At 43.6% G+C, this 12,725-nt stretch overlaps 1 protein-coding gene across 2 annotated transcripts; it reads left to right on the top strand.

The window, feature by feature from the left end:
- Nucleotides 1-223: 223 nt before the first annotated feature.
- Nucleotides 224-7,338, top strand: Arp1 (Actin-related protein 1). 2 transcript variants are annotated; one of them, XM_077644716.1, is made up of 8 exons: nt 224-374; nt 1,105-1,169; nt 1,263-1,338; nt 5,581-5,706; nt 5,768-5,892; nt 5,956-6,440; nt 6,522-6,583; nt 6,641-7,338. In XM_077644716.1, exons 1-8 carry the CDS (start codon nt 327-329, stop codon nt 6,782-6,784), a joined length of 1,131 nt encoding a protein of 376 aa, XP_077500842.1. In that variant the 5' UTR covers nt 224-326; the 3' UTR covers nt 6,785-7,338. The 2 variants fall into 2 exon arrangements, with proteins under 2 accessions (XP_077500842.1, XP_077500850.1); XM_077644724.1 differs by lacking the exon at nt 224-374 and adding an exon at nt 770-878 and having other exon boundaries at nt 6,641-6,827.
- Nucleotides 7,339-12,725: the final 5,387 nt, after the last annotated feature.

Genomic DNA, 12,725 nt, shown 5'->3' on the forward strand with positions numbered 1-12,725 from the left:
CATTGAAATCGAGCAGACGCTTCAGGCATGCTCTTCAGGAGATGTTGGTGCTATCTTCTTAGCCGCACTACCGCTGTTTTCGGTAATATAATGATCATAATACATATATACACTAATACTTTGTTACAAAAATACGTAAATAATTTTTGTTAATAAAGGGTAAAATTTTATACACTTTTCTTAGACAGGACCAGCGTGAAACAAACAGCGGTGTGTACCCGTGCTGTACGGAACCACGGTGTTGTATGTAGTACACTGTGGGTAGGACGTTTGAGAGAAGCCGCCTGTGAAGTATCTGTTGTTGGTGCGAACGTCTGTGATAGATTATGGAAACGTATGACGTGATAGTTAATCAGCCAGTAGTTATAGACAACGTAAGTACGCGTTCTTTAAGTCTGCGCAGGGTATAAATTCTCGCACCCAACCTTTTCATTCAGTTTTCATGTAAACCGTCCGCCATGTTCTTATTGAATGAGTCACACGCAGTGAAAAATAGTTTAACTGGATAAAGCAGCTGACAAGCTTGCATAAATTGCATGAATTCAATAAATTACATCTGTGAGCTTAAATAAGCTGAAATGTATCTTTCTCGATGTGCCGTTTTGATGACAAAGTCGTCGCTGACAGATGGGCTGGGCGGAACACGTCCCGATGGCCGGCGTTGCCGTTGGTTTCTCTGTGCACATTTTGTGCTACTTTTGCTAGCCGCACTACCATTGCGTATTCAGTCTTTCATCCGCGGCATCTGCCACTGCAAAAAGCGCCACGTCCACGTGTCCTGGGGACTGCAGTTGGATGGCTTGTAGTCTAATAGTTTCGCGTACGAGAATGGTCGCTCGTGGGCGTTTGTGATCATGATTCGCTTTCTTTCTCATCAGGTAAACTAACAAAGGCACCGTCACTGTCGATGGCTGTTGTAATCGCATTCTGCGACCTGTTTGTATCTTGCCCCTTGCAAGCACGTCGCGCTGCGCCAACTTTGCCCGGGTGATTGTTTTGCGGTGCCAGCGACACACGTTTCGCTTGCTTTGCTGACGACCACAAAGAAAAAAGCCTAAGTTTGGCTTTCGTGCCCTCTATTTCGGGTTCACTTTGTTGCTGCAGGGTTCTGGCGTCATAAAGGCAGGTTTTGCTGGAGACCAGGTCCCAAAATGTCACTTTCCGAATTTGTAAGTAAACGCGCCACCTATGCTTATTCACAGTTCCATGCACCACTTTCTCATCTTTTATGCAAGCTAGAATGTTTACTTGCGTTTTTGCAGCATCGGACGGCCAAAGCACAAGAGGGTCATGGCAGGTGCCTTGGAGGGAGACATTTTTGTAGGGCCAAAAGCAGAGGTGTGTGTTCAATCATTGTTCTCTTCTGCCACATGGCACACCTGTGTTGAAGTTGTGATGCATCCTGCCTGCCGTTTTTGTGCATAACTGTGCAACTTTGTCATGTCGTGGCTTGTGGTGCTTGTTTCCATACATGGGTGCCAATTTGCTTTGTGCATTTTGTGTTTTTGTGGGATTATTACTTTCTAAAGAAGGTTCCTTGGAAAGGCTACAAGCAGGGTGACTGTCCCATTCCGCTTGCAGAGACCTCAGGAGGTTTCCCTAATGAGCAAAATAGCATCAGTACTTGCGTGCTTAGCCGTGTACTGTGCAATGCCAGTGCACGTTAAAGAACACCAGGTGGTCGAAATTTCCGGAGCCCTTCACTACGGTAGCCCGATTCACTTTGGGGTGTTAGACCCTCAAAAACCATAGACCACTTGCATGCTTACATTGCTCTAGCCGAATTCTTGCACTTGTAATGAGTGTTGCAGCCACTACTGCAGCACACAGTAAGTCCTGAAAATCATGTCTCTTAGGTTGTTGGAAGCTCTGGTGGAAAGACTTTTGCTTCTAATGAAGCTTGGCTGAGCCTGCAACTGCTGCTGTTGTGGCCCTGCTAGTGCTCTTAGATTAGATGTGAGAGTTGTTGAAAAATTTGGCAAGGCTTGATAAGGATGTGACAGAAAATTTACTGAAGCCATGCGTGAAGGTTCACATACTTTTATTTTCAGTGATTAAACTATACAGGTTGCCTTTTTGTGTGTTATTCCCCGTCAGTATTGGAAAAAATATTATTGTTTGACTGACATTAGCATCTTTTGTCATTTAGTGCTACACGGGATTGTTTATTTTCACTAGGATTGACATTGTGATCAAACGAGTTAGGGGAGCTCATTCACATTCTATTTCGAGCTGAATGCTTACCCCGCAGCCCAGGTCAACAGTGAAAATAAAGGCTGCACAATGATAACTTGCATGGCATCGAAGGAAAACCATTATTTCATGTGTTTTATAACATATACATTAACCTTAGCGAAAAGTAATCGGTATTGCAGTTGTCAGACAGTGTTGTAACTCTCTATGTTAGCAGTACATGGCTACTGCCATGCGAGTTGCCCATATTTGATTCTCTCACATTAGCTGCTTGTACATAGTTACCATGCTCACTTGATTTAAGCAGATTCTTGATAGCTCTGCCAGTTGAGCAGAGGCCTTCACTTACAGACTGTCAATCTCAAACAGACCCCATGCTTTGACTTGTCTTGTCCTGACATAATATCAATAGCTACTGCCAAAGTAGTGACACAGAACTTTGTGTGAAAATGGCTTAATGCTTATAAATTAATATAAAAACTGCCTTGCAGGGCAAAGCAACCTGCACATAACCGGCGCTCGCTGCGCTGCAATATAGCTAGCGTAATGATAGTTCGTGTGACGTTACGTCGATGAACAAAAGGCCATGTGTGTGGTGTCCAGTTTTAACTCAACGGTTTCGTCTACTGCTGCGGCACTGCTCAGCATTTCACCGAACATGAATGTGACACACCAAAAGGAGCCATTTGAGATGCCTGCAAGTAAGATGCGTCCCCCTTGAGCTGTCTCGGCCCCTGTTGCCGTCGCTAGATGATGTTTTGATGCAGTTTTCCTGAGCTCCGCTACCGGCTGCGTGCTGTGTACCATTTTTGCTCATGACTATACATATGCACACACAGTCACAGTTCAGCAAGCAGTTTCGTACCACCTTGATGCTAAAATTTTAACAGAGTAGAGTGAAACCCAAAAACAGCAGAACACAAAAAAAATTTGTTTGATTTGATATACCAAATAGTTTGTGATGGTTGAAAATGTGTGCTGGAGAATGTGTACGGGGAGGGCTTTATGGGTTAAATTAGCTTATCTACCCCATCTCTTCGTGTGCCTTCGCCAGCTACAGCTGCTGACCGTCTCCCCGTGAAGGTGGGAGAATTTGTACCTGCGGAGTAAAACCTCCCTGACCCCTGGGCCTGGTTGCACCGCTGGCGCTTAAAGACAAAACATTTTTCTATGTGTGCACACTCCACCCACTGCTTCAAGTACTTGTGGAACCACATAGTACAGTAGAGGACTGACATGGTATATGAAAGCACAAAAGTGCGTACATTTGGAAATTTTCACCTCACTCGCATCTTATTAAATTCAAGAACACTGGTAATGCTGAAAGTAGGTGCAATTAAAAATCACTTATTTTCAGTTAACAATTGGAGAAAAAAAAAAGCCTATGCACAATACGTCTGGCGTCAAAAAAAAGTTTCTCGAACGGCTGAAAACATGGACTACTTCCTTTTGCCTTCAGGGATTAACCTGCACTGATGTGCCAAGTCTTCGCACATTAATAACTTGACCAAATGCAGCGCGTGCCATCAGAGACTTGACTAATGACACCTGTGACTAAAGCAGCCCGCCACTCCATGCTAAGCCATATTTCCAGCATCCAGTTTGAGAAAGGTCAAGTATTCCACATCAACAGCTCCAAAACTGTTGCAGGTACTTTGCATAAGATATAGTTCACTTCACCACACATTGTTATAAAAGGATTTCATTGTACTACTCGCAACCATAGAGAAGAAAATTATTTCACATGTTTGTCTAGCTGCCAGCGAACCAAAGGAGACACCACACAGGCCAACCCCCCCCCCCATCACAATGGAAGATTTATGGCTTATGGGGGTGGTTTAACGTCCCAAAGCGACTCAGGTTATGAAGGATGCCGTAGTGAAGGGCTCCAGAAATTTCAACGACCTGGGGTTCTTTAACGCACACTGTCATTGCGCTGTACACTGGCCTCTAGAATTTCACCTCCATTGAAATTTGACCTTCGCGGTCGGGATCAAACTCATGTCTTTTGGGTCAGACAGTGGAAGGTTTAATGTCATTCAAAGTGAATAAGATTCAGTGCATGAAATGTCGCCAAGTATGGAAACATCTTTTCTCTGAAACGTGACGAAGTTGCATGTCTTCGAGCAGGCTACTGGAGCTGCATGCCCCCCTTTCTCCAAACCTTTTTCACGCTTACTTGCATGGCTGCATTGTGTTTCCACCTGTATGTCAGTCACACATACATAAAATTTAGTTTTAATGCATATTGGAAATTCTGGCTACATATATTTAATGTCTCAAGCATTTTTGAAGGCCATTGGCCTGAAGCAGGGAGGTACCAAAGCACATCACTGCATCAGTGATGATGAAAAACCCTGATGGATGCTTTTATCGTAACTTCAGGCTGCGCTCAATAAGCCTGTGATATGCATGCAAATAAATGGTCATTTGCTGTATACACTACTTATATTCATGTGTGTTTTGAAAGTAGTGTTGTGTGTTCCAGTGGTGACAATTATTTTCAAAATGCTCTGGCCAGTTTCCGCCTGATACTGATCAGATCTGGGAACAGAACTGGTCTTATGCTTGTCAAAATGCAAAGAAGACAAATACCTTTGCCACTGTCTGCTTGCAGGTGTTGAGTGGTGGCCTTCTATTTAAAGAAAATGAGGAATTTTCTACATTAGCCTTAGTATGAGCAAATATGTGTTGAATTTGTCATTATTGCAGTTACAGCATGACGTTTCTTCCAACAGAAACAAGCATTGCAGGTTTTAGTGCCCCTGACTTGTCTTTTTAAATTCAGTACTATTTTTTTTTAAGAGCAAGTAGGTATTGCGATCCATGCTTCCATTAATTGGAGTTTACTGCAATGAACTATACCAGTTGCAACCAGTTCACACACTTTCTTGCAGCAGACCCTTATTAAACAAAAGCCAAGAGGTCAGAGTTATGATATAAAAAATTAAGTGGTTCTGCAGCAGCGAAGATTTGCTTTTACTTTTAACACATTCATTAACCCTGCATGTTAGTTATTGGTCAAACTCCATCCAGATAACCTGCAGTACTGGGAAGAGTTGTTGCCAGAAGGTGCTTTAAATTATCACTAAACGTGGCGGTGCTTTGAAAAAAAAATTGCATGAATAATTCCATCCATGCTTGCTTTACCATAACTGATGTACAGGCACAGTTCTGGTACAGGCTCTAAGGAACATAAGTGGGCATTGTATGTAGCCATGGAAACATTTGTAGGGAATTTACAGCACTGCAGTATGTCCAGGTATCCTGTCATAGCCATGCACAGCATGCATTTGTAACATGTAGGCAGTATTGAAGGTATTTAGCACTACGCTGAGCAATTTTATTTGCACTGAGTCTCATGCGGTGCGTATTTGTTTCCATTAGGAGCACAGAGGTCTGTTGAGTATTCGCTATCCAATGGAACATGGGATTGTCACAGATTGGAATGACATGGAGAGGATATGGCAGTACATCTACTCAAAAGAGCAGCTACAAACATTCTCCGAAGAGGTACGTGCAGAGCAAAGTGTTTGCAGCTCCACATGCTTATCAATTCTGTGGTTTACTCCAGCATCCTGTCCTCCTTACCGAGGCCCCCATTAACCCACTACGGAACCGGGAACGCTCAGCAGAGATATTTTTTGAGACCTTCAATGTCCCAGCACTGTTTGTTTCTATGCAAGCCGTCCTCAGCCTGTAAGTGTTTGCAGTGCGGGAAGTTGCAAAGAATTGTGCTTAGTTTGTCTGGTTTTCCACCAGGTATGCCACAGGTCGGACTACAGGCGTGGTGCTTGACTCGGGCGATGGCGTCACACATGCAGTGCCCATCTATGAAGGCTTTGCCATCCCACACAGCATCCTGCGAGTGGACGTTGCAGGCAGGGATGTGACTGCCTATCTGCGTCATTTGCTGAGGAAGGAAGGTACCAACTTTCACACAACAGCAGAATTTGAGATCGTCAAGACAGTGAAAGAGAAAGCTTGCTATTTGGCCAACAACCCCCAACGAGAAGAGACAATGGACACCGAGAAGGCTCACTATACACTTCCTGATGGAACCACCCTTGAAATTGGGCCTGCACGCTTTCGGGCACCTGAGGTGCTCTTCCGGCCAGACCTGATTGGCGAGGAGTTCGAGGGCTTGCACCAAGTTCTTGTCTTTGCAATTCACAAGTGTGACATGGATCTCCGCAGGGTTCTGTACCAAAATATTGTTCTTTCCGGAGGCTCCACACTTTTCAAAGGCAAGTGCAACTGCTTTGTTGATATTTGGCTAGCACAATTGCTGAAGATATCACTTTTTACTCTGCTCTGTCTTGCTGCAGGCTTTGGAGATCGCCTACTTAGTGAGGTGAAGAAAATATCACCTAAGGGAATCAAAATCAGGGTAAGGCCGTTTTGGGTGATTATTAGCATGCAAAGCACATGCCAGATTTCTTTACAGATATCGGCTCCGCAAGAGCGGCTTTACTCCACGTGGATTGGTGGCTCCATCCTGGCATCTCTGGACACATTCAAGCGCATGTGGGTCTCCAAGAGAGAGTACGAAGAGGAAGGCATGCGAGCCCTCCATCGCAAGACCTTCTGAACTGTGGCCATTATTGTAATAAGAGACTTCTTGTGCCCTCCCATTTTTAAAGCTGGCTCTTCAGTCCCTTCTGGCCATAATTCTGGTTATTTATTTTCGGTATCCTGGGGAGCACCACCTCACATTGAGGCCATGCATATGGTGGGTACAGATGACCCTGTGGAGTTGGCTTGCGTTGGCCTGAAAACAATACACCAGCACTGCTTTTGCATGCTGCTCTTGGTCATGCTGCAGTGTGCAAGAGCATTACAGGCTGATGAAAGGTGAATCATTTTTGCAAACCGATGTGACAGGCATCACTAGGCACATTCCAAACAGTTGCCAGGCACACGTCCAGCATTGCCATGGAGCAAGTTTTGTAGTCTTTGTTAGTCTGCATGAATCATCTCACGGCTTGCCTTACGATACAGCTTTGCCTTAACTGGTGTGGCTCAACCGGATTAGTGCACATAAGCCCTTTTTGAAAGTGGGCATTCATCAACATGTATCATACACTGCATAAAATGGGTGCTGTGCACGTCCATGTGAAATAAACTTTTGTGCAGCTTTACAAATGCTCTTTATTGATGCTTTTGAACCATTGAAACAAGTGCACCTAAGCTCTTATGGTTAGAGGTATACATTTGTTTGATGCGAGTTTTGAAGTTCCTGCTCACCCTCTGATTGGCTATATATTTCAAAGCAACATGCTTGGCCTCTGTGTGGATACTGAAGTGATATGAACTCATTGCCTTACGGGAAATCACTCAGCATGTAGAGCCCGGCAGCTCATTGCCTCTCAGTTCATGATGCAGTCAAAGCTGAGAAAATTCTTCGGACATATTTTAAGTTCTCTTGAAAAATGTATTTTAAAAGATACTGGCATCAATTTTTTTTTCGGAATGATTTGATTATAATTGCTACTAGAAAAATTGGATTTTGCATACTTTTTTTTCATTTTCATGCTTTGCATATTGACTAGTTTGTTTGTTTTCCTAATGTGGATGCCTATTCTTGCAAGCCAGACTACAGCAGAGCAACTGGGGCTTCGTTATGTAGTTTTAAAAAAGATATCAATGAGTTTCACTTGTGTGTGTCTAGGACACAAAATCTGAGCTTTTAGTAGTGCTTTGCTGCATTCGTTTGTTCACAAGGTGCAGAAATGAAAAGAAAAACTGATGACTTCATTGGTACTCGCACAACTCTCATGTTAGTTTAGTCGTGTAGGTGTGGATACATTAGTTTTGACCATCAGCCCAGACCAACACAACCCTGGTGAGCTAAGTAGGTGGCTTCTATATCACAGTGGCTGTCTAGTGAAAAATGATCTTAGCACCGTTGCTGATGTGGAGAGTAGCATTGGAGCGTGGGAAATGTGAACACCCTCATAAAAGACAGTCTTGTGAAGAGAATGCATCTGAACGTGCTTGAAAAATTGAGCATGTTCTTTAGGTTCACTGGAATCTAGGAGGGCCCCTTTAAAGCAAGGAGGCATCCTGCTGTGCATTTCTTCGTTTTATGAGCCAGAATAAATGTTTTTTGTCACATGCTTACTGTAGCAACTAAGTTTGAGTGCATAAGATTTCTGCTGCTCTCTTGCGTTCAATTGGTGTTGGCTGCAACTATGTCGACAGCTTCAAAAAATGAGAACTTTCCAAAAATCGACATCATACATTCGTGAATCCTGCATTGAATTCATGAATGATTGTGCATGTAGCATTCTAAAAAAAAAATAGACTAAAATCTTGTGTACCTCTCAGCAAATGTTTCTAGGCCAGTTGTGAAGTTTAAATAGAAGGATAAATTCATTTTCTTCGCATATTCATGGCTGACCATTCAAACCGCCCACCCCAAACCATGATTACGAGCGCTACAGAGTGTATGCAGACCATGGCAAGCCATGCTCTGTAGAAACAAAGAATGACACTGGCTGACACAAAATGGCATTTATTGCTTCAACAATGATAACTGGCTAGTAACAAAGTATGCTAAGAAGTCAAAGTCTTCCAACTCACCAGCAGGGTTATGAGCGAGTGTTTGCCCGCTCTAGGGCAGGGGAGGAGCTCCGAGGGCAGTCTGGACAAGCTCGCGAGAAACATTCCCCCAAGGACTCTTCCCGCAGCAGAGAGCTGAGGGTCGCGCTGAAACGTCCACATGCAGTGAGTTCCTGAGGCCAAAGAAGAAAGCTGTCTCCCTCCTGCCCGCAACAATCACGCCGCCTATGGCGCTAGCGTCACTGTGACGCAGGCGCGCTCCCTTGTTAGTGAAGGCAACTAGAAAGGAGGGCACCGTGGAGAAACAAATCTCAAGGGTCAGAGCGGGGTGAGTCCCCATGCAGTAAAGTTGTGAAATTCACAATGTCAATTTTTATGTCTAGCTGCTGTGGTGAAATTTCCGCGCCAAAGGTTTTGCCTACAGCTTTACTAGGAGTTGTTCCCACAAATTACGGTGACCCTTTTTTTCCCTTCTTGTTTAGTCCTGTCAAAGACGGCCACTCTGAAATGCAGAGGCCACAGACATGGGCACCGGACTAAAACTTTCATTTATTTTGCAATGTAAGTTGACGAACTTTACCGAGCTATATATGCGACTGCAGACGTGCCTGATCGAATAGCTAGGCCGTTACCTTGTGTAATATGTTCAACCCCATAAATATGAAACTCCAGTTTGCTACATATAGTAGCTGGAGCCAGAGGAGTTATGCATAGCTGTGTAATTTCAGAGTTTAACTAGGTGATAAATATCTTTGAAAGGGCATGTTAAAGTGTTCAACTGCTTTTCTGAGCTACGTTCCTGTGTTGGCAGAGATGTACTTGATTAAAATTCCATGCTTAAGCAAGTTTGCCATGCCTGTCCCATTATTGCAGAGCAGCCCAGTGCTCATATATGTGTTGCTCATGTCACACAGGCCACTTCTCTTTTTTCCATACTTTTGAAAATATTTTTGCCGCTTACCATTTGTGGCAGGGTCTGATTGCTTTCACTCTGGGGTGGTTTTCCACTCAAATTGAGTGTTTTCTCAACCCATGGCGGCCCTTAATGGATGATAGCTTTTTTCAGTTGTGCATATATGGGAGACTGAGTTCTAGCCTGAACGTATTTTTGTTAAATTTCTGCGTCAATTTCTTTCCACTCCTGTTATATTTCATACTTGCAGGGGGTGGGTTCAGCTGCAAGGTTAGTGCATTCACCACTAAGCTTGAATTCACCTGTTAACTAAATTATTTATGGAAACCCAACCTTTTGTTCCAGATTTTTTCAAAATTTATGTGCTTGGTTTCCAAAGAAACATTCCCTAACCACTGCTTTACTTTCTGAAGCAAATTGGCCCCTGAAGGGCATTTACTCAAGACCTGCCTGGAAAGTGCCATCATGCAAGAAACTGAACAGTAGACTAGTGTAGTACCCATTTAAACTCTGAACTCGGGCGCACTAGCTATAACTAAGATATATATTTTTTTTGACAGCCAATTGTGCTACATTCTACTACACTAGGGAAAGTGGCAAATTCGATACACAGCGAACTGTTCTACAAAATAGTAAGTCACAATCACTTCGAGATGTGCATTATGACGAAGGTCTCAACATTCCGCGGCGAAACAATTTTAATTCCGCGTACTTGGAACAAAATCTGCATTATTCCACGGTAAGCCTCCCGCGCGTTAACGCACGCGGCCTTTGGGACAGCAGTGGCCACCACCGCTTGTCTTGCTGCTTCATGTCGCACAGTTCTGTGCCCGCGCTTTTAATGCGAAAGCGTTACTTGCCCCATATGACGAAATTCCGTCGGCGACCGTCGTTGCTGAGGCCGAGAGATGATCCCAAAAAGATGACGTCATCACGCCGTCTCCGAGCGAGGCGCACGCGTTGCGTCAAGGCCAAGCGCGCTGCATCGATAGTGTGTCGCCGCCAAGGCAATGGGCAGCTCGAACGTGTGCCGGTACTCGTGCACAACAAACCATGCAGGCCATCCTTCTCGCAGAAAGAGCTTTAATGAAAGAAATTAAGCCGCCCAAAAACTAATGCCTTCTACAGCCGCCGCCTTCCCACGTTTGACCCTGCACAGTTTCCGTATATTATAATGGTCCTTTAGGACATACGATAAGAAAAGGCGAAAGTCTTTTACTTAAGCTGTTTTTTTTTTCAATAAAGTATCAGTTGCAAGTGCAGCGCTCGTCTGTCCAGCTGCTTGTTCACTATCTTAACTCTCATCTTGTTCGTGCTGCGAAATCATTCTATTATAATTGGAACAGTCTGCCCGCGTCACTGCATCAGCCCTAGCAATAAAATTCACGCAGGGCATCATTTGAGAAATTTCACAGGGTTCCTCCTTAAACTGAAGCTGTCAGAGATTCTTGTGAAAGCACGCTTCGAACACCTTTGGATATGACCACCATTCTTGAGGACGAATTAAACCACCACGAAAATAGCCATGCGGTTTAACTGTTAAAAGCTACATGGCTCATATCAGTCAAGTGTTGTTGTTGGCCCGAGATGAAAGCATTGCTGCCAAAATCACTCGATACGCTGTTCGTCGCTCAAATGCGGCAGCATTTATAAGTCCATGAATCGCGGGGCTGAGTACGGCAGAATCGATACGTTACGTCTCGACGAGAAAGGAGCATTTCCGGGCATTTCGAGAGAATGTGCAAGGGATAGTTTCGCTAGCTGTCGCGTTGTGTTTCGCCAAAAATGAACCACTTTGGGTCCCTTCAGAATCATTAAAGGAAGGAATACTACCTGGAAGCTGCAGTTTGAAGAATGTGCATTTTTTTTTCATATATCTGGTTATTTTTTACCCTGAACAAAAATTACAATGTCTTCAGCAAATCTGTTATTCGATTTGCCACAACACTTGACGTCTTAGCTATTTCTTGAGCAGATGCGGAGCAACTGTGTCAGTGCATAAGTAGCACTGACACAGATTCTACTTTTCAAGAGAATTCATACCATAAAGTAATCAGACTCCTATCATTCCTACTGATGTCCACAAACAATATGAAAAAAAAAATGTGGCTGCTAACTCACAATTTTGCAAAAAAAATGAAATCTGGGTAATTACGCCGTGCCCAGACAGTTATAACTGTTTGGGCAAGTTTTCACGCTACATCACAAGACCAGGGAGTGAAATGTGTAGATAGTTTCTTAGGAAGTCACTGTCCAAGCTTGCAACATTTCGAAGTTGCTCAAATGCAACAAATTTAGTTTTTATGCTTAGTCGGATATATCTGCCAAAAAAAAGTACTAACAATTTTTGGAGTTCAATATCAGTGGATAGCTGCATGGTCATGGATTTTAGTAGAATTCTGCTACATCACTGTCCTTGCGTGATGCAAGAAAGCAGAAAGCAAGCTTTTTCGAGTCATTCATTCTAGACTACCCAACATTACCTATAGGGCCCTCATCTTTTCCACCTGCACAAATCAGTTCAGGTTTCTCAATAAATTGCTATAGCTTGGTTTTTGATAAGCCTTGCAGCCACAAAATTCACAGACAGTTTCTGCAAAGTACCTTTGCTACCTTAGTTCAGTGTCTGAAGACATTTTAATTATGTCAGTTAGTGCCCGGATGGTATTTTGATCTAACATCTTAAAATGGAGGTCAGCTACATTTCATTTGTTTTTGTCTCTCATACCTCGTACATCTTGCCTAGGGAAAGCAGGCCAATGCTCTGCTTTATTCTAAGGCACTAGAGACAATGAAAATGCGGCTTGGTGCCTGCAGAGAATCTAGGTAACAGTTTTCTTCTCATGGAAAATGTATACCGCTTTCCTAGCACAACATGCTGCGAGGCTTGTTAATACCAGAATAGGCGGCTGCATTGCAGCTTGCATGGCACAAAAGAACACATTGCATTAGTGTTAGCGCATCTGTTCAAGTACCTCACTGTTTTTAATCACTTGCATGAAATTAACCACAAAATGAGACTGGCAGTTTTGTTTGCAGCAATATTGAACATAAA

The sequence above is a fragment of the Amblyomma americanum genome, chromosome 1 (assembly GCF_052857255.1).
Source record: "Amblyomma americanum isolate KBUSLIRL-KWMA chromosome 1, ASM5285725v1, whole genome shotgun sequence".
Taxonomy (NCBI): Eukaryota; Metazoa; Arthropoda; class Arachnida; order Ixodida; family Ixodidae; genus Amblyomma; species Amblyomma americanum.

Excerpts from the sequence above, each read along its gene's own strand:
- Arp1 (XM_077644716.1), top strand. The coding sequence starts at position 327 with ATGGAAACGTATGACGTGATAGTTAATCAGCCAGTAGTTATAGACAAC. Across the intron at positions 375-1,104 it reads AGCCAGTAGTTATAGACAAC|GGTTCTGGCGTCATAAAGGC; the intron begins GTAAGTACGCGT and ends TTGTTGCTGCAG. Across the intron at positions 6,584-6,640 it reads CTAAGGGAATCAAAATCAGG|ATATCGGCTCCGCAAGAGCG; the intron begins GTAAGGCCGTTT and ends ATTTCTTTACAG.